The 21,198-nt window shown below is 46.1% G+C and overlaps 1 protein-coding gene across 1 annotated transcript in view; it reads left to right on the top strand.

The window, feature by feature from the left end:
* Window positions 1-21,198, top strand: part of LOC116850364 — a 33,459-nt gene that overhangs the window by 5,268 nt on the left and 6,993 nt on the right. The window contains exons 2-16 of the mRNA XM_032828566.1: window positions 9,564-9,667; window positions 9,810-9,925; window positions 10,901-11,060; window positions 12,603-12,636; window positions 15,979-16,120; window positions 16,651-16,830; window positions 18,467-18,847; window positions 19,030-19,221; window positions 19,468-19,529; window positions 19,594-19,782; window positions 19,851-20,022; window positions 20,116-20,223; window positions 20,337-20,407; window positions 20,479-20,605; window positions 20,830-21,082. Of these exons, the coding sequence (XP_032684457.1) occupies window positions 9,601-9,667; window positions 9,810-9,925; window positions 10,901-11,060; window positions 12,603-12,636; window positions 15,979-16,120; window positions 16,651-16,830; window positions 18,467-18,847; window positions 19,030-19,221; window positions 19,468-19,529; window positions 19,594-19,782; window positions 19,851-20,022; window positions 20,116-20,223; window positions 20,337-20,407; window positions 20,479-20,605; window positions 20,830-21,082 (2,254 nt within the window). The 5' untranslated portion in view covers window positions 9,564-9,600. The remainder of the gene's footprint in view (window positions 1-9,563; window positions 9,668-9,809; window positions 9,926-10,900; window positions 11,061-12,602; window positions 12,637-15,978; window positions 16,121-16,650; window positions 16,831-18,466; window positions 18,848-19,029; window positions 19,222-19,467; window positions 19,530-19,593; window positions 19,783-19,850; window positions 20,023-20,115; window positions 20,224-20,336; window positions 20,408-20,478; window positions 20,606-20,829; window positions 21,083-21,198) is intronic.

Here is a 21,198-nt window from a genome sequence, read left to right as displayed (position 1 = left end):
TCTCTCTCTCTTTCTCTCTTTCTCTCTCTCTCTCTCTCTCTCTCTCTCTCTCTCTCTTCTCGTTCGCTCAGTCGTTCTCACTCGCTCCGTCCGCGCTTCCCGATCCAAAATAAAAATTTCTCTAAGCTGAAAAACGCAAATCGAAAGACCAGGACGGTTCACACGTCGGGAACATTATAACACGCAGCGGGACAAAAAGGAGCAGAACAGAAAATCCCGCGCCGGCCGTGGCTGCGCCCGTACATGGCCTTCCATTACCTACTTCGCCTTTTCCGCTAATGGATAACAACGAAAATATCGAGCCGGCCTCTGTACGCACGTGCGCGCTGCGAACAAACAGGGCGATTTACGATCGCTCGCTTCTGCATTCGTCGGCATTCGCGCAGCTGCGAAAGATCGCTTGGCTCACCGGAACGTTCCTTTTCGACGCTTTAAAGTGCGTAAGCGCGTCCGCTCCCATTCGGCCTCGCGTCAAGCCCCTATTAGACCAGGTGTTAGAGATCGCAGATTGTGGATTAAAAATTGGAACTTGAGCAATCGCGATCGTAATTAACCCTTCCACTACCAACGACGAGAATTCTCGTCGTCGATAGTGAAGGGGTTAGTCGATTCGTTGAATTCTATTTTTTGACTTGCGACTCTTTATTTTCCTCCTCCGTGTCGATTTTACAAGGTGCGATACCTCCAGGGACTATAATTATACGCGCCGCGCCTAATCATTATACATTCCTCATTACCTCATCTTTCAATTAATACGATCACGTGAAATTCTTCCTTTGTTTTTCTAGCTTGAAGCGATTTCTGCATGCGATATTTGCGTTTGGAATTATCGACTCCGAATTTTTTCACGGCGCATCGTGTTTCCTTCATGAGCCTCCTTGGCTCCTTCAGCGACGAAGCGACTGAGAAATCGACAAACGTGAAATATTTCGAACTACGGGACGCCGTCTCTTCTGCACTCTGATTTATGTCCACTTATTTCGGCGCTCTTTATCTCGTGTTCTCGCAAGCTACACACTCGGCCATGTTCATCGGAGTGATCCCTTCCGAAGAACCCGTTGGATTCTCCTTAAGGATCCTCGATAATAGAATTCTGAATGATCCGTGATTTACGATCCGCAATCTTCCTTTCCGCGTTTCTCGATGTCGAATCGCCAAGTGTTCAGCAAATATCTATGATAATAAGGCCTGAGTGTGCCGAGTTTAGTTCAAACTGCCGCAGCCGTTCGATTCAATTCTTAATCTAAGATATCTCGATGTTACGGGGACGGTAAACATCGGAATTAAGAATCAAACATACCGTTCCTATTTCAAAAAAACATCCTAGATTCATATTAATAGTCGTTACTTGAAATTTACTTAAGGTGAGATATGCAGATTCGAATTTAGAATTTGATGTGAGTTTTTCTTCTGAATTTTAATTTCAAGTATAATTTCTCTTATATTATAAGATTCAAATAAAAAACTCAATCCAACTCTAAATTCAGATCTGAGTATCTCACGTGGGACAAGTTTCGACTGACGACTATTGATACAGGCTTTGGCTGCCACGTTTACGTCTTAGTTTCTTACGCTGATTCTTTTCCCGTTCCGCCCATTCCTTCGTGAAAATGTTCCATGAAATTTGTTTTCGGGATCGCGGATTCCGATTTCCCCAGCGGGGAAACTCTGCTCGCTGACAATTTCCTATACAGCAATCCACACATGTCCCACATCTCCGTCCTAGAGTAGAACATGCGCGCTCCTCCGCGTTACTCAGCGCCGTTGCGAAAGCCTCCCTATTCATTTCTTTCCGAGGAGGAGACGCGTGGCTCTGCCGCGGTTTCCCCGAGGAAATTCGCGGGGCATCGTCGGGATCGGGATCGCGTCAAGTACTCTTCATCTCTCACCGTCGCGACACGCTGAGGCCGTGGAGTACGACATTGGCGACAGCCGAAACCTCTTTTGTCGCGCGCGCGCGCGCGCGCGAGTGAAAGACGTGGGAAGGGAGGAGAAGGAGAGCCGAGAGTGAGCGTGATGCGGTATGGTGTTTGCGTATGTGGCGTATGTGTGTATGTGTGTGAGCGCACGGGAGGACAGAACCGATCAGGCCGATCGGGCGAGACGGAGAGAAGAGAGGCGAGGTCAACAAGGTGCCCGATATGGTATCCCGCGACCGCCGTGAGTGCCATTTTACTCGCACACGCGTACGCGTGCACACGCACGCGCCTTCCTACGCTGCCCACAATTAGCGATCATTGCTGCCGCTAACCTGCCGAATGCAGTTTCGTGTGTGCATCCTCGCTGGTGCGCAGCGGCGCCTGCGTTTTTCCCGCCTTCGGGAAAAGTGTCCTCGCGCGAGCGCGCGCGCGGAACGCGCTTCGAAAGGAGCGGGAGAGGAGGACGAAGAAGACGAAGAAGAGGAGAAGAAGCTGTCGCGTCCACTTCGTCGCGACATAATCCGTAATTGGCGCGACGCGCCATGAATCTTCTAGTTTCGCCCGTAGAGATTGTATTAATCCTCACTGAGCGAATTCGAAAGAGATTCGGAAGAGATCCGGAGGGACATCTGTAAAATTAAGATGTCATGTTACTAATTTGCTATATTTGCAGTTGATTATAAGTCGTTAGACGTAAATTTATAAGACGCGGCAGTGCCACAACCGGTACCCGGTGACAACATCTATCGATGTGTCAATTGTCGTAGTTATTTCGTAGTAGTAACTAAACGCGCATTGGTACTTTAGATTTGAACGAAAATCGAGGAATATTTCAATTTGCTCCGAAATTTATGCGTTCGAATTAGACATCTCGCTATCTCAGGATTGATTTTTCAATTGCACCTTTATGAAACTCTGCAAACTTTAAATCCTTCCGATGTCTTTCTGTTCGACCACCGCGCGTTATCCAAGTGTGTTTGGCTGCGTTCTAATATCATTATCATTCTGAAAGGTTTGCGATAAATTTTGAATCTTATATATAATTTTTATACATGTGCTTTTTACACATTTCTCGTGTTGGTAACATTTAGTTAAATGTCTCGAGAAGATCGACCGACTGTTTCTCTCAAGGATCTGGCCGCTGGTATAAACGGCCACCTCCGCCTCCGCATGCGTCAGAGCGTGTAGAAAAACGAAGATTTCCTCCGAGCCATATATATTACCGCGAGCGATTCAGAATAGTTCTTTCTTCGGCATCTCGCATTGTTGTCCTACAATAACAGACTCGTGCGGCCGCCTAATAAGCCAGTCCTGTCGACCGAGCGGCAGCCGCGAAGGCGCTTCTTTTCCGCCTTTCAGAAGCTCTGTCCCACGCAAAATCCCTCGGTCTCGCGACGTGCCCCGATTCGTGCTCGACTATTTTAATTTTAATTGTCGCCCCATTGTTTCCCTTGTGTTCTCTTGTCTCGAGGGACCGAGATTACTCGATGGCAGAGGGAGCGACACCACATTCTCCCTTCGTCGCGGAACGCGTTGTCACGTTGTATAACCTGTCTTTATTAAAATTACCCGCTCCAAAGTAATCGCCGGGCTCGGGACTCCCACGGGAAAACAAAGAGAAACGCCGCGTCACACCAGGTGTCGTTCCCCGTTCTCGTCAGTGTCGCGAGGCGAGCGCGACCAGGAGTTCACGGGAGCGTAAAAGCTGAGCGGATTCCCGTCCCTCTGTCGTGGGATCCGACTTTCGTCGCGGCGTAGCGCAGCCGTGTGAGGTGCGAACGATTCAATTAGCGAGGCCGTGCGATCCTCCGGAAGGCCCATCGGGCCCCCCGCCGTCTGAAAAAAGAAACTAGACCGCACCTGGTTTTTTGCACCTTAAGTCGGCCTTCCTAAGATGGGCAGCGGCTGTAAACGCGCGCTCGCGCTCGTTCCTCGAGGTCGCCTCGCCGTCGCCGTCGTCGTCGTAGTCATCGTCGCCGTCATCGTAGCCGCACGAGCACCTCGAGAACGATATTCTCGCAGGAAGCTCTCTCCGTACGGGGCGTGCTTAGCACGCGGCGAGGTGCACTCGCGTGAATCATTGCGAGTGCCCACCCGCCTGTCCGCTCGAGTGCGTGCATCCGAGTGCATTAATGGCGATGGTACCGAGCGACCGCGTTCGCAAGGACGTGTCGTGACCCGCGTCGATCCTTTTCGTTCTTCACCAGCGGTCGAGTCGCGCAACAAGCCGTGTAAACAAAAAGACTGCTCCTTCGCTCCTGCTCGTCCCCGTGGAGTTCCGTTTCTTCCGGAACGCAATGCACGTAGACACAGATGTTTTCGAAATTACTGTTTTCTCTTTTGGTACGTCGATCACGTTGCGCTGATCTGTCCCAATTATCTCGAAGTTTGAACGTTTAAAGATAGAAATGAACGCAATTTGTGATACATGCGTTTGTCAGCTCATCATCTTGAGGAGAGAGAAGATCATTTTCTATTAACCGTATATTTAATTTGTTACATGCAACTGATTATGTTCTATATGCAAATTAGTAAGACGCAGCAATGTCACACCATCCATCTCTCATAACTATCATAGCAATATTGATAATATCGGTCGTTCCATAAATAATTACGTGTGGATATTCTAAATTTAAGTGAAAAGCAAATTTATTAAATTTAAATTAGTGAAAAGAAATATTTACATCTACCTCAAAATATATATGTTTACCGCCTGAATTGCCATATTACAACAAACTCTTTAACGTTATCTTCACAAAACTCTGCAGATTTCAAGACTCTGCCGGTTACCATATGCGCGATTGTTTGCTGAAATGATTGTATGACAAAGAGAAATCTCATGAAACGCAACGTGCCGATTCTTTACGTTTCCCCAAGCAGAAAGCCATCGTCTCTTGTTCACAAGTCCTCAAGGAACGATTCTGAGTCAAGAAGCGAGACGACGTCAGGCAAATTTGATCGTTCGCGTACGAACGTTGCGCGTCAACGTGGCCGTGCGTAGGTACGTAGGTACGCGACAACCTCTATCTCTCTACCTGCTTTTGCGTTATATTCGGAATCGCAGCCGCTCCGTCATCGTTGCGGCTTTCGGCCGCGCGCGTCTTCTCCGCGGCCTGCCACCGCTACCGCGTGGTCCTTAATATCCGACCGGCGGTCTATTTTTAAGCGTGACTAGCGAGGTATGTGCATGTGTGCGGTGACGCAATCCTATGGTCTTTCCCCTTATATTTCCCTCCCTACCAGCCCGTAGCGCTCTTCCTCTCGCGCGCCCCGGCCGGCCGGCCGGCCTGCTGCCGCCGATGGGACCAATTCGACCGATAACGGCGAGTCCGCCTTATGTGCCGCACACATTCGCCAACTTCCGGTGCGATTGCGTGAGGAGAAGAGATTTCTTTCCAAGCATAACTGATAGTTAGTGCACTTAGCCTTCTATAATCTTAATGATCTTTGACGTTTCCTTCCGCAGGCGTTTCGTAAAAATTCACTTACTTGACAATAGAATCGTCAAGTGGTTTGCGTTCGCTTCAGAATCTCGGGCTTTGGATGTCGAGTTTTAGAATCTCTAATCAATGCAACGGATATATTGGATTAGTTAGGGATTCTGGTTTGGCTGGAACAAAACGCGATGTCGAGGTAAACACAACGCAGGATCACAAAGAGTCGTTTTGAAACGAAGTTGAAAACATTGATAGATGAGATGAAAAAGAGAGAGAAATATATATATATATATATATATATATATATATATATATATATATATATATATATATATATGAGGCGGAATTTCTCTTTGTAATATTTTCAAGCAAAATTAAACCCGACAGATTCGAGCTGTCTACGAGTACTTGAAGAAGCGGAAGCGGTAGATACTTCCGAACGGTATCGAGCAGCGATCGAATGAGTTTGAAGCTCTCAAGTGCCTTCGTTAAAAGTATACGTGCGAACTGGCAGGTTGAATGTCAAGGAACCTTCTATCTATTCACGCCTACGTGGGTGAAGGTCAGATAAGATTTCTAGATAAGTTTTTTTGACATTCGTTCTCGAGCAGTCATATACGTCTGCTTCGGGGCCACTTAGCATAATTCGGGGCCAATTCGCTTTGGGACTTGGAGTGGTCGTAAGAATCGAGCCTGTATTCACCGGCAGGATCTTTTTTAATCCTGGTCGATGTGTGGAACATACATGCAAAATGAATAACTCAATTTTATCAACTAAATCTCAGCAGTTGATTCGAAAGACTGATCGTTTTGCTAAAAGTTGGCCGTTACAGACAAAATTCATTATCTAAAATTAAAAATGCGCACTAGCACGAGCAGTTGAGAGAGTGACAGCTATTCCCAAGTATTTTAAGTGTGATCAAAGAAAAGATTACAACACTTTTACTTTGATGAATTTCAAAACGCGTATTGGATTCAATAGGGAAATTTTTCTTTCGAGAAAATTATTTAAAAAAGTAACTCGTTCAATACCAAATGCGTTTCACAATTTGTCCAAACAAGAGTGTCGCCACTCTTTTCTTCCACTGATTATACTTAATTTTACCAGCGAATATTTCTCGCTGTATAACGTTCAAACAGCGAATAAATTAGGCTTGATTAACTCCCTGTTTCAAAGAAACGTCTTAGCTTAGCTCCTCCTGCTAATCCTTTTTCTGCGTGCACCTTTTTTCCTCTTCCCAGATCTTTGGACACCGCTTTTGGATTTTATTCATGTCGCTCGCAATAAATCATAGCCGGAACTAAAAAAGAAAAAATTAATTGCGGGAGGATCTTCCTTGTGTACGACGCAGACGAGGTCGAAAACACGTATAATGACTTCTACGCGCACGCACTGTACGCACGCACTGTACGGACACGCGCGCTCCAACCTAGACCTCACTCCAGCCTCGATCCACTCCACTTGTTATTGCGAATTCGAGGTTTTATCGAGCTGGAGAGCGAACGCGCTCGCACTTGGAGCGACTCGGCTCCGAGAATCATTAATCTTCGCGCCGTAAATGAAGCGTTTTCACGCTTTAATACAAAGCGATCACAGTCTCTCTTTCTCTCTCCGCAGACCGTAGACCGTAGGCCGCCTAGGAAATTTGTTTTTGCTCAATTGAGTCACACACGCATGCGGGCTCGTCGTGCGAGAGGCGGCGAGCGGACGAACTCGCATCGTCTTCTTTCATCGTAACGGATGTTAGCGTTTTTATCTCGAGTCGCGGCCGTATTTGCATTTCTATGACGGGACCCGTGCGAGTTTTCGGCACGAGTGGGTTTAACTGATGGGAATGATCGGTTTATTGACTGAATGCTTATCAAGTTGGTTCGTCGAAAAAGGCAGAGGTCGATTGCAATAAAGATTCCAGCGTTTGAAAATCAAACGCAAGAGAGGAACATTGAATTCTGACGGAATCTATTCTTGACGATTCGTTTGACAAAACGCTTCGATACGAAATCCCCAGTGTGCACAAGAAGAATCGAAGTTGATTTCTCCGCGTAATCACTTTCAAAACTCGCGGAGGTGCGTCTCAAATTGCAGAATCACCTAACAGTCGAGACAGAGGAGTCTCTCGACGAATTGATGTTCCAGGTTGTAAACAGCTCCTTTATCACGGAATTATTTCCTGTTGTAGCAAAAGTTTAATTTGACTCGATTGTTGGGTAATTTAAGGCTATAAATCGAAGAGTCACGGCAAATAATCGCGGAAGATCCGTCACAGATGTCAAGCTCCCATCAAGGAATATTTCTCCCAAATTGATGATTAAATTACCTGTCGATGACAGGAGAGAGAGACGTCAATGACGGAACGTCACACGTATATAGACATAATACGAAAATAATTTATATAATTGCACAGTATTACACGGACTTGCTCAGTAGGTGACATTTTCGACATATCAGATCCAGCCATCCTATTAAGTCCTAACGCGAAAGTTAATCATTCAGAGTCCTATTTCCTCCCTGCGTCGCGGTGACGTAAGACCGGGTTTTCGAGCCTCGCCTAAAAGCGATCGTTTATTAAGTTAACGCGTCTTAGAGAGAGAGAAAGCAGAGTACACACTGAGAAAGAAGATATATAAAAAATAGTAAATATTTACTCTGTAGATACTCATTTACTTAACATATTTACTTAAATCTAAATATTTTTTTTTAAGTAGAATAAATAATTGCTTCCGTGAAAAGCTAAGATTTTTTTGAAGTTTCAAGAAAATGTGTATTTCTTATTTGTAAAGTATTTTATATTTGTATGAATAAATTAACACCTATCAAATAAGTATTTATTTTTCAGATATTTTTTCTCTCAGCGTAGAGTTTGAGCCTTGAAATCCTTCAAAACTTTAGTAGTACAAAAGTGAAGATTGCCAGATTCTACATAAGAAAGCAGGAGAGACAAATTACATGAATTACGCAGTTTTAAACGAAAGTGTCAACGATCGGCTTATAGGTTGACATAACGCTGAAATAACTTCGTTGAATAAAATTGTATAACGCCGAATAAAAGGGAAAGAAAAAGAGCGTACGCAGACGGGGAAGAGTTTTGCGGTCGTCATCGGGGTATTAATTATGGTAAGAAAAGTTCAGTATGTCCGTTGCGAAACATCAACCGGGCGTTGCGATTGCCGTGCGCGCGCTCGCACAGTATCTATTTCCACCGCGGCAGCGCGTCTCGCTTTAATGGGAGATTAAGAAGAATTATGCGATAACGCGGCGTTTCCTTTTACAGGTACTCGACACCGGTTGTAATTAGCGTTTATTGCGAACGAGCGATCAAGCACTTTATGAATCAGACAGGCGCGCACCGTTAGACGTCGAGACGGCCGATATTTTGTCCGCTTTTTAAGCGCGATAACTCGACACCAGTGAAATATCGACACCCGTCCCGCGATTATCCGTCGTTAATGACGCGTATCGGTGCTTCGCCATTTACGCGATAAATTCGCGTTGCAACGAAGGCAACGGAATACTCGAAGACGTCGAAACGAAGGACGCAAAGAGAAAGAGAAAGAGGAATAGAGAGAAAGTGCGTTCTCACGAAGCTCGCCTCATCCCCCGTCGATTGATTATTTACGAAGTTAATTAGAAGCAGGGTTGGGGGGGAAGTGGTACGTTACTTCTAACGTCGTCATTGTTACGAGTTATTTTTTCTAGTAACAACTTGCTAACGGCGTTGTTTTCTCATTAACAATGATGACGGTAACGAATAGTAATCGTTACTCTTGTCATTACTTTGCAAATAAAGAAGACGTATGCATGATATAGAAAGCAAATCGTGAAGAAGAACAGTCTTCATAATTTGATAAAAAAAGTAACAGAAACGAATTGTTACTTCTTGTAAGTAACTATAGCAGTAATGAGTCACTTTTCACAAAATGAATAATGAGTTTCTTTTAAAAAGTTTTCTTCTCTCTAAGGGCCGGATTTTCAATAGCCGGAATTTAAACTTGGATTTCAACTTAAACTCTGTTTAAACAAAACAAACGCATTGTTAGAATAGAGTTTAAACTTGAATCCAAGTTTAAACTGCTATTGAAAAATCGGCTCTAAGAGGAGCTTTCCTGATCCTGATTAAACAAGATTACTCCTGTTAGAAGTGTGACGTCTTTGGGAGTCTAAGAAGAAAAAGAACACGCTTAAAATTTCGCGCTTCTTCTATTACAGATTGGAAGCGCAGTTGTCCGCGGATGCAGCAGTCAACATGGACTCCCACGTCGGTCTCGACTACATCGTAGATAATCCTGATTATTGCGTCAAGCTCGCCTCAGGTACATGGTCCGTTTTCCTTTTTCCGATCCCCGTTAATCCCTGCGATCCTCTTTGTGTATCTCGCATTAGCGCGATTGTGTATCGCGCCTTAGCCAAGGCTATAATGCACAGCAATGCACAGCAATGCACTCTCGATTGCAGCACTGGACACGGCATGCCCGTCCGTGAAGAAGCAAGTCGTGGAGTTGCTGTCGGCGCTCTGCGTCTACAGTCAGGATGGCAGGCAGAGGGCCATCGATACTCTTCACACCTACCAGGTGCGACCGTCTAATGTCGCGATAAACGAACGAATGAGTCGGGCCGAAGAGCGCGCGATTTTTATTCTCGGTTTCGTTCAACTTGACGAACGTCACGAGGACGAGTCGTCCGTGAAGGATCATCGGGGAGGACGGCTTTGCATTCAGATGCAAAGAGTGCTCATATCTGCTCATTGTAAAAGTGCCGCGTGCCACGAGCTTAGGTAAAAGTCACAGTTCAAGGTCTCCCTCCGATGAACAAAAGAACGAGCGACACTGTAATATACCTCCGTGTGTTCGTGCGCGCGCGCGCCACGCGAGTAAGAGTGAATTGCCGTAATGTTTCCCATTGTTTAACGCGTCGCGCGAGCTCACGAGAGCATTGTGAAATATATATTTTTTTATCGCCTGGCAAGAGCAATTTGCATGCGCTCAGGAAACGGACGCAGAGGACGGCGTGAAGCGCGGTCGCACCGCCGGCGTTGAATTCTTCCGACCGAGAAGAAGCAGAGAGAGAGCGAGAGGAAAAGATACTCGAGAGCAATCCTCTTCGATTTCTCGACGTCGGACGTCGGCTCGCGAGGCGTTTCAAAATAAGAGGCGTGCATTTTTGTAGGTGTTTGTGGAGATTTTAACGATCCTCATTTTGCAAGCAGTCCCGTTGGCGCTGCGCGATCCGACGGGCGAGTTTTCGACACTCAACTCGAGAACCATTGGCGCCTCACGCGCGAATCATTCTCGCTTGTTAATTCTCTTTTTTCATTTCGAATTGTAAATGAGACAGCCTTTCGCGCGCTAAAGGCTCGTATCAAGCCGAATCATTCAGCGAAGTTGCGAATTCGCCGTTAATTATCTCGCGTGGCAAGAACGTCGGTCGACGCGATGCGAGACGTCTTTGTTTCGTGCGGGCGGAATCGGCGATATCTCGAGACGTTTTCCCAGAACAGAGCGTGATAACTCACGCGAAACTCACGAGACTCATGTATTCGGCTGCAGGAACGGAAGGGCGAGCGTTATCGATTGCGAGTCGTGGTCGACGAGCTGCAGAAAGCGACAGCCGAGGATTACCAGACCGCGCTGCTGGCGTTCATAAATTGTTTGGTCATCTCGACGCCGGTGCTCAAGGATCGCATACGTATTCGCAACGAGTTCATCGGTGAGTGAAAGAAAACGCCACTCGAGCCGGCTCCTCCTCGCGCGGGTGCCATCGAGTCGCTCGCCTTTGCTCGCTTCCTTATTGCCCCGGGATTAACTACTTGACGATCGCGCGTTTTCTTAAACGTTCTTTCATTCGCGAGGCGGAGGAAGTAAATATATCGCTCGAAGACGGCCGTGATTTACTCGTCCCATTAGCATTAGTCGCGTTAGCAAATCAAAATCGACGCGCTCGCGGAGTACACACGGCCGATCCGCGCGAGACGCGCCTCGGGCGATCTCTCGATATGCCCGAATGTAGTTTGAGTTAATTGGCCCGGCAGATAAATCTCGCGGGACCTCTCGATTCAGCGTTAATGACTCGCCGCCGGAGAATTAATGCGTACGCCACGGCGAAAGTTCCATTACCGGCTGTTTTTCTTCTCTCAACTCGCGATTTTTAGACGATTCTATGGCACCCCGCTGACTATGATGGAACTTCATTGGGGGGCATGGTGGGTGTGATGGAATTTTGGAATTTTGCACGTGCACTTGCTTGCGAAACAATTTAGACAAATAAGTTTGACAGCCATTTGACCGACAAATTTGCGCAGTAATCGGTTGTGACAAGAGTCGAAATTGATGCCACTGGTTTGGAGCCGAAATTGACGAATGTAAAGATCCTGAGAGGATGTCGGAGTGCTTTCAGAAGCCGCAGTGTGTAGATAAAAGAGAGCAGTGTATCATACACATAATAGTAGTTCGCGGGTGCTGAATTGAACGCGTTAATGATGTTTCGTTTGACTTCATGTTAACATGTATAGACACATTGGATTTATGCTAGCATGTGTGTATATACACATCTACTGACACCGCTAGTGCAGTATCTGTAAAGTACAGCTAAACTGCTCTTTATCATCTACTTCTTGGGAAATTCGTGTATGTAATTTTTCTTAACATACGATACTTTCCTTAAGCTTCTAAATTTATACTTCTGAATACTGGACGTTTGTTCCTATGAACAATTTGTAGTGTATTATCATTTTCTTTCCCTTTCTATACTGACCGCGGAACTTTTATACAAGGTACAAATTGTCTTAGGAAAAGTCAGCTAACTTTTAGCTAACTTCTAAATTTTTTCCTGTAAAAGTATTATGATAGCGCACTTTCTCAGAACGTGTATTTTAACCGTGCGCGAAAGGGCTTCTGAATCGGTGCAGTCAACGATGTGACGTATTCTCTTAATATGAAGCAGTCAAACATCACTGAAAACAGTGAATATACTGTGAATATAATAATGAAACAGTGAATATACTGATTTACAGTTACAAGTATAGCACTGAAAGTGCTCAGTGCTATATTCATAACTGATATCTGTGACTATTTGCTGATTCACTTTAAGAGAGTAGAAAGGACTTTTACGGTTGTCTGACGGCACTCCGACATCGCCTCAAGTGGAATCTTAAGCGCAAAGACACGATTCGAAATTCCTACAATCGTCGATTCTACGGAGTCGTCGGAGGTTTCGCACGGTATCACCGAATCGGGTGCTTTCTCGTTCCAGGACTCAAGCTCCTGCCGATCCTGAACGAGCTGCGGTGAGTATACCAACCGCCGACCCGGATTCGCGGCATTAACTTATTAACCACTTTAACATTGTGGAATAATAAATAATAATGAACGTGTTACGAAAGGTTATGCTTCATTGTACCCACACCTTCCTCCTTTGCACGCTACGTAACGTCGAGCGCACGCAGAAATAATTACACCATGGATTGGTTGGTACACTAACGAGGGAGAATATGCTGTTTCGTGGCGGCGGTGATTCTGGATGTCATCTTCCCTGCATGCACTAATCCAAATAATATTCTCAGTACAAGTGTCGCACACTTCCGAATAATCTCGGTCTCTCACATTTCTCAAGTGACGGAAGAGGTGAGACATCCACGCGTTTGCACAAACGATTCAGGGTGGACACAAACATTAGGATGGGCGGAATTGATTATACTGTATCTCTCGAATATCTTTGCAATCTTTTGTGCAAAACGTAAGATATTACAATTTTGCTAATTCATATCTAACGTGAAGAAATGTTGTCTTGGCGTGCAAAAAACTGTGGACGATTCTTTGCAGAATCGTTCTTGTTTCAGGCTCTCGTTTCTCAAGCGAAATTTTTTTCGCACCTTCCGGTGTTCCTCGATTAAACACGATTGTTAACGGCTATCATGTACGTTGCTTATCAGTACGCACTGTTATGCAAACAGCCGCCAGCACCATTAGCGCGATCCGGTAATCGCGCTCTAGCTAACGTGACTCACAGAAATTAATTCGTAGTCGGACCATGTACGTTCGGAGGCGATCGTGCGAGCGAATCCGTTTGCTCCAACGTGCAAGAAATAAGAACGAATCTGCAAGAGATGATCCGGTAATACTGATAATTTCGCTTGAGAAGATCTCTCTGAGCGGCCGTCGATCGAATTCAGCTCGAGTGCGGATCTAGAGTCACGTTAGTTGACGACATCGAGTAGCGCGAGATCGCTGTGCCAACGGATTGATGGTGAAACACACGACGATTCGTTAATTACACTAGTTAATTGCATTTTTAGAGGAGTGCTCGAGTATCACCTCGACGGAAAACTGCAGTGATTGAGAAAACTTTACGGTATAAATACTATGTAAAACTCTCACGAGTTGTGATAAGGTGATAAGGAGCGTAGGAGAGAGACAGCCATATTACGTCAATCCTTAAGTAACGCTTACTTTCTCCGTATCAAATTTTGGAAAGTTTCTTTAGAAGGAGTTGGAATCTTTTCAAATCACGGCAGTTTTCTCTCGAGATCACGAGACAAACAAGAGAAATTCGCGCGCTCTTCAAGTTTCCTCGAAGATTACACCAATGATCGAGGAGGAGGCGAGCGGTGATGACACCTTCATCGGCGCGACAGTGCGACGCCAATGGGCGAGAAATAGAATCGAGTATATCCGGGCAATTCGTCTCCCTCTCCACATTCTCAGCAACGTTCTCGACGAGCGAAGAGAAGAGAAGAGAAGAGTAAAGTAGAGTAGAGAAGAGAAGAGAAGACAGGAGAGGAGAGGAGAGAGAAGGAGAGAAGGACGACGAAAGCGGGAAGGGAGGTAGAAAGGGAGGAAAAATAGAAAAGGGCCACGGCGCCGGCGGGGCACGGAGAGAGCGAGGAAAGCCCGAATTAACTCCTTGCCTTGGCGATGCACCTGCGACCGCATCTCGCGTCGCGCTCTGGAGCGGACGTGGTGCAACGACGCGTAGCATCGCCAGAAACGCGTCCGCCGTCGCGACGCGCCGGCCGGCCGGCGTTCTCCGTGTTGCCGTCTTCGTGATTCGACTCGCGATCGGAACGAGACTCTTGCCGATCATCGTCGTCGTCGTCGATCGTTGTCGTCGTCTCTTCTTCCTTCCATATCCGGAGCTTTCATTTGAAGCCTTCACCGCACGCTCGACACGTGTGGACCGGTGGTGGAACTAGCGGTAAGGAAGAAGAGAGGAGAGAAACGAAAAGGGACCTCGTCTTCATCTCGACTCGGCTCGACTCGTCGAGCCGTGATCGACAATTAATATCCAAAGACCACGCGACACGACTTCTGCGGTTGCAATTCGAGTGTGACACGACGGACGTTAATTAGCTGCGGCTACGAGTATTTTCAACACGTCGCCGATGAATCACCCCGGCGCTCCACTTGGTGCAGCCTCCCCGCCGAGATGCTCTGCGCTCGACTCCGCGAGGAAATAGAACGTCCCGCGCTGGATCCAGAGCTTTCTGCGCGCGGAAAATCCGCGGAATGCATGAGATATTCGCGATCCATCCCGCGCGAGGCTTCACCCCGAGGCGCGGCTGGCTCCCGGTCGGACGGTCACTCGGACGATTTCGTGTATTTTAAGAGAGAAAGGCGCGTTTTAGGGAAGCCCGGTGTGTGTCTCTCGTCCTTTTGCTGCAGGGCGACGCTGCCGGCGTCGTCGCTCCCCACGTGAGTCACGGCCGTGGCCCCGTGGCGCGTTCTCCTCGGTCGTGCTCTTCTTTATCCCTCGTCTGTTTTGCTCGTGGCGAAGATCGATGGCAGGATTGGACCGCCGCGCCGAGTATTTCGGTACACTACGCGGTAGGACACGCTGGAAGCTTACCAGATCGTTCGCCACGTTCAGCTGCTTATCTCTCTTTCTCTCTTTTGCTTTCTCTATTTCTCCTTCTTTTCTTTCTTTGCGTTCAAATATCAACGGCGTGTTTCTTTCTGAACCCTCGACCCTCGATTACCCTTGATTACGATACGCGTTTCCGAGCGGACGCATCCGACAACGAACTGCGACGACCGAGGGACGATGAGGAACTTCTTCCCTTCGACACCGTAATCGATAATCTATGTTTCAATGCACACCCGTCAGTATCCCCGGAGATTCCAATCTATTTGTTGGATTCGAGGATCAATGCTGAGAGCCGAGACGCTGTGCTCCGGATAGCCCGCGGACTATTTCCGTGCGCTTTGAGACGGCAGAATGTGTCCGTAGAATGTGAAGTGTTCGAGCTATTCGAGCACTCCGCGACGTTTGGACCTCATCGATAGACGCTGAGGTCGTTCCAACTGTTTCAGCTGTTTCTTCGCGCGCGCGAAGACTCGCCGGCCGCATAGTCGCCGCTGGTGGAAAAGCTGCGCGAAAATTGTTAACGTGAGCGCGTCGCGTTTGGTTTCCTTTCTTTCTTCTTCTTCTTCTTCATTCCTTCGGGCGTCTCGTACGCGACTTCCTTTCGCGTTTCTCGTTTTAGCGGAAGAGCAGAAGGCCGAATTTTCGAAGAGAGGTCGCAAGCGTGTCGCAGGAGAGCGTGCGCTTCCGCCGAAAATAGAACGGAGAACGACGTGTTAAGGGCTTGAAATATCCTCGGATTGGGAAAGCGTGCGATTGTTCTTTGCAGGAAGAGCCACGCGCCGGACGTGCGGGTGCAGCTGGACGTCTTCGACGATCAACGGGAGACCGACGAGGAGCTCACTAATCACGGCCCGCCCGGGATCGACCTCTCGTCTCACGTGGACGTCTTCTACGCCATCCTCGGTCAGGTATGAGACCTCGTGTTTTCGTCCTGTGTTTCCAACATTTTCCCTCTTCCGCGACACGGCACTTCCAACAGATATTCCCGATGAATCTTGTATGTGTCTTCGTTCCAGAAGTAAAAGTCGCTTCGCGCTCGAGACATTTCCAGGTTTGAAAAATTAAGTGATGTTTATATTGAGAAAAGAAATAATAAGAAAATAATGTGAGTTCTGTACTGTTTAATAAGAAAGAAAGATCGACTAGTAATTTCTTAGCGATTAATCACACGAGTCATTGAATCGTTTAATCTTCAGTCTCCGGCAAGTATCTTCGCCGTACGCGAGATCGCCGTAATTAACGGACGCCTCCTTCGAGAGTAAATTCCGCTCGCTCGAGGCGAGCAGTACATCGCGTCGCGTTGTTAGCCGTTCACTCGTTAAACCGCCAGTGTCAACCAGTCAATCTCCATCGGTGCTATTCTAAGCGCCGCTCCAGACAAGCATGAATAAAGAGCGTTGGTCCATGAGACGTGTGACGAAACGCAGCGTGCCCTCAGGTCGCAGATACTCCACAGGAGATACCATTCCTGAGTGTCCTGCAGCATCTGCTGCGGCTCGACCCAAAAGACGCCGCCAGTGATCTGGCATGGGACACCGCGGAGACTCTGGTGCATCGCGCCACATTGCTGGAGAGCCGCGAGGACGCAACCAAGCTGCTGAGGTCGCCTAGTCTTCAGGTGAGCGCCCGCGCCCTTCACTCGCTCACAATTTTGCAATTTTTCCTCAGCGAAAATGTCGAGGTAGATCATTACTTTATCTAAGCACCTCACTCAGACACAAATTATTCTTGTACCTTTAACATATCTTTGTGGTTAAAGCTCAAATCAGATCTCAAAAGCTCAAATTCTGTTCAAGTCTACTTGAAATTGATCGAAGATAATTTTGTTATCCACACTTAATCGTTCGAAGCAAAAAGCGCAGCTTTTGCAATCGCTTGTATGCGTCGATTGCAAAAACTATTGATGTCTCGACCTTTTTTCCAAGGAAATCTTGTCAAATTTCCAAACAGTTTACATCCCGCATAACTGTCCGCTTTTTTCTTTTCATTTTTCAAGAAATGATTGAAAATGATAATTATGTTTCGAATCAGTTAAAATCATCGAGATGGTGTCGTCGTGAACGACAGAGCCAAAAGGAGGGAGATGATCAAAGCGCAAATCGAAAGTCCGTCGCGTTGGTCTCTTCGTGAAATACTATCGTCGCGATTCGTTACGCAACGTTCCGCGCTAAACGCTTCTAGGAATGATCATTGTGACACGGTGAAGGTGGGTCGGAATTATCACTTACGCGCTGTGTGTCTTCCCCCGCGTGAGCCGATAATAAATTTATCCGCCGCGATATTTTTTTCACTCTTTTCGGGCTCTCGCCGATTGTACAATCAGGTGGACGTCGCGCCACCGCGGAGGAGACCTCGATCGCGACCATCGTTACATCAGATCCCGATCACCGAAATTTCTCGACTACTTGTGAGTACTTGCAGAGTAGAGGAGGGAAGAAGGGAAGACCGTCAATGTCAACCGCGTTAACGCGAACTAATGTAACACTCGTGCCCCGTCCCGTCCCCGCTGCGCCGGTGGGGTACTTTTACTTTCTGCCGTACTTGACCGAAAGACGTGAGTCCATAAAAGAAGAAACCCGTACCACGCTTCATGTCGATGAATCACGAAACGTGCATTTACACTCGCGGACTTAGTCGTTCCTTCCATAAACCGCGCAAAGAGATATATGATCTTGCGTCGCGCTATCCCGAAGAGCGGGACTTGTCTTCAAATTTTAATTAAAACACTTTTCATGGAGTAGAAATTTCTTGCCTCTGCTCTGTGCTTAATTTGCGAGGAGATCTTCTTTTTTAGTCTCTTATAGTCCAGAAGAAAATGTGTATAGAAGCATCAGTTATTGACAATATAAACTGCTTACTTTGAAAGTGACAATCCAATTTTTGTCTATTTTTCGCTTTCTTTATTTTGATATTAATTTGTAAGCATAGCAACTAAATTATCGATTTCCTGCGAAATCGGACTCATATTATTTCCAAAATAAACGATTTGTGTAATTGAGGGAAGATCGTAAAATGAAATATCATTTGTTAAATATTTGTTAAATAGCAAAAGTTATAATTGACGTCACAATTCACTAGCTGTATCTCGAGATTTTCGCTAATTATTATTAATATATTATATTAAGATATCATATCATATTGTTATTAATATATCATGAGAAAATTTGAGTGCCATTAAAATTGATACACGTACACTTAAAATAAGCTATTCTTAATATAAGTTTAATATAAGCTTAAGTATTTCCAATTTCCAGGCGAACCTATGCTGTCATTGTCGCGGCACCGACCAGACGTGCGGACCGTCGCGGAAAGCTTCGTTGCCAGCGAATAACCCGACACCACCTTTGCCGCCGCCGCCTCCACCTCCGGTCCCGGTGGCACCGACCCCGCCGGCGCCGCCGAGCGGCGGCTTTGTCTTGCCGCCACCGCCTCCGCCGCCGCTCTTCGCCAGCGTCACCACCGCTGATGCTGCAATGGAGCCTCCGATGCCGCCACCTCTGCGTGTGCCCCCTGTCGCACGCGCACCTACCTCCGAGCCTCCCAGCAATCACGCCAGGCTGCTGCCGCAGCAGGAGATTCCCACCCCCAAGACGAAGATGAAGACCATCAACTGGAACAAGATACCGAATCACAAGGTGATTAAGTGCAATGTTGCTCCAATACATAAAACCGGCGCGACACCTTTATGAAAAAAAAGATTAAGTAGAAGAATTAATATAAAAATTATAAAATAAAGTTTTGCATGAATGCAACAACAATTTTTGCCGAAATTTATCGAGAAGGATGTTAATACTTGCGGTGTAAACTCACGTCACAGGTGATCGGCAAACGGAACATCTGGTCCTTGGTGGCGAACGAGCATCAGAATTCTCCGATGGCAGACTTGGACTGGGCCGAGATGGAGGGCCTGTTCTGCCAGCAAGCACCGCCGATGATACCACCGGCGACCTACGCCTCCTCGTACGGCATCGGCGTCGACGCGGAGCGGCGTCGTCGAGAACCAACGGAGGTAACTTTGCCTAATGTTATTTCATAATTTTTTCCAATTAAACGAGTCATTTATTTTGAGAATAGTATAAATCCAATATCGAAAGAAATCCATAACTTGGTTATTATGATTTTGAATCATTATGATAAAAAGAAATTTTGGAAAAAGTGGATAAATGAAATATATTATGTCGGTTTTAAAATAAGCGACATTATCAATAATTAACACTTCTGTATACATTATTCCTTTAATTGTTTTTTTTTTCAGATTGCGTTACTCGATGGGAAAAGAAGCTTGAACGTGAACATCTTCCTAAAGCAATTTCGAAGGTACTACAAACGTGATGAAATCGCGGAATTATAGCTTCCACTCTTACGTATCTTTCCATTTCAGTTCAAACGAGGATATAATCCAATTGATCAAAGACGGCGGCCACGACGACATCGGTGCGGAGAAGCTACGCGGTCTCCTGAAGATCCTGCCGGAAGTGGACGAGCTCGAGATGCTGAAGAGCTTCGACGGTGACAAGTCGAAGCTCGGTAACGCCGAGAAGTTCTTCCTGCAGCTCATTCAAGTACCAAAGTAAGTGTCAATGCGCCGATCAAGTGATTCGACGATTCGCGATATAACTAATCGCGATCGACGCGCAGTTACAAGCTGCGCATCGAGTGCATGTTGCTGAAGGAGGAATTCGCCGCGAACATGAGTTATCTGGAGCCGAGCATCAACTCGATGATTCTCGCCGGCGAAGACCTCATGACGAACAAACCTTTGCAGGAAGTGTTGTACATGGTTTTGGTCGCCGGAAACTTTCTCAATTCTGTATGTAATTTGGAAAAGATTATATTCCAAAGCTTGATTACAGATCAAATGAGAGAAGAGAGAAAGAGTTAATCGGCGATTATACTCTTGCAGGGCGGTTACGCTGGTAATGCAGCGGGCGTGAAGCTTTCCTCATTACAGAAGCTCACTGAGATTCGCGCGAACAAGCCAGGGATGAACTTGATACATTACGTGGCATTGGTAAGAAAATATCAATTAATTATTTTTAATAGCATATGTGCATAAATATAAGTAATTTATAATTATGTAATTTTATGTGTGAAAAGAATATCTATGGTATTCGTGTACTTTAGCAAGCCGAGAGAAAGCGCAAGGACTTGTTAAATTTTGCGAAGAATATGACTGCCTTAGAAGCGGCGACAAAGTAAGAACTGTTTTACACTGTCATAATTATTGTCAAACGCCATACACTGACAAATTTTTATTTTGCTCCAGAACGACGATCGAACAATTAACCAACGAATTCAATAGTTTGGATACGAAGATCAAGAAAATCAAGGGTCAGATTCAGCTCTCTTCGACTGAAAGCGATATCCAGGAACAGATGGCACAGTTTCTTCAGGTAATAAACATCAGATTTAGCAGGAACAAAAAGTAAACAATTAGTGTAATTAAATTCTTTTTTAATTAGCTTTTTTAAAACCAAAGAAATTAATTTTCTTCTTTATCAAGATACGTTCTCGTATTTTTTGCAGGTGAAATTATAAATACGAACAAGAAAGCACACACATGGATAAAAAATGAGAGAGGTCGTAATTCCAATAAACTTTTATCTAAAATTCACAGATGGCCGAACAAGAAATGGCACAGTTGAAGAGAGACATGGAAGAACTCGAGGGAGTGAGACGATCGCTCGCGGAATTCTTCTGCGAAGACACGAACGCGTTCAAGATCGAGGAGTGCTTCAAGGTATTTCATCAATTCTGTCAGAAGTTCAACCAAGCTGTTGCAGAGAATGAGAGACGGCGTATTCAAGAGGAGCAAGTTCTGGCACGTCGCAAGCAACGGGAGGAGCAATTGCTGGCGAGAAAACGACTGCGTGAGTTTCTCATTAGAATAGTTCAATTGCAAAAATAACTTCTAAGTTTCATTCAAACAACGTATTTCTCTCTCTCTCTCTCTCTCTCTCTCTCTCTCTCTCTCTCTCTCTCTCTT

This window comes from Odontomachus brunneus, unplaced genomic scaffold (assembly GCF_010583005.1).
Source record: "Odontomachus brunneus isolate Ranch 3 - 2012 unplaced genomic scaffold, Obru_v1 Obru_scaffold_144, whole genome shotgun sequence".
Classification (NCBI taxonomy): domain Eukaryota; kingdom Metazoa; phylum Arthropoda; class Insecta; order Hymenoptera; family Formicidae; genus Odontomachus; species Odontomachus brunneus.
The sequence above is the reverse complement of the archived record's forward strand: the minus strand, read 5'-3'. Positions and strand labels throughout refer to the sequence as shown.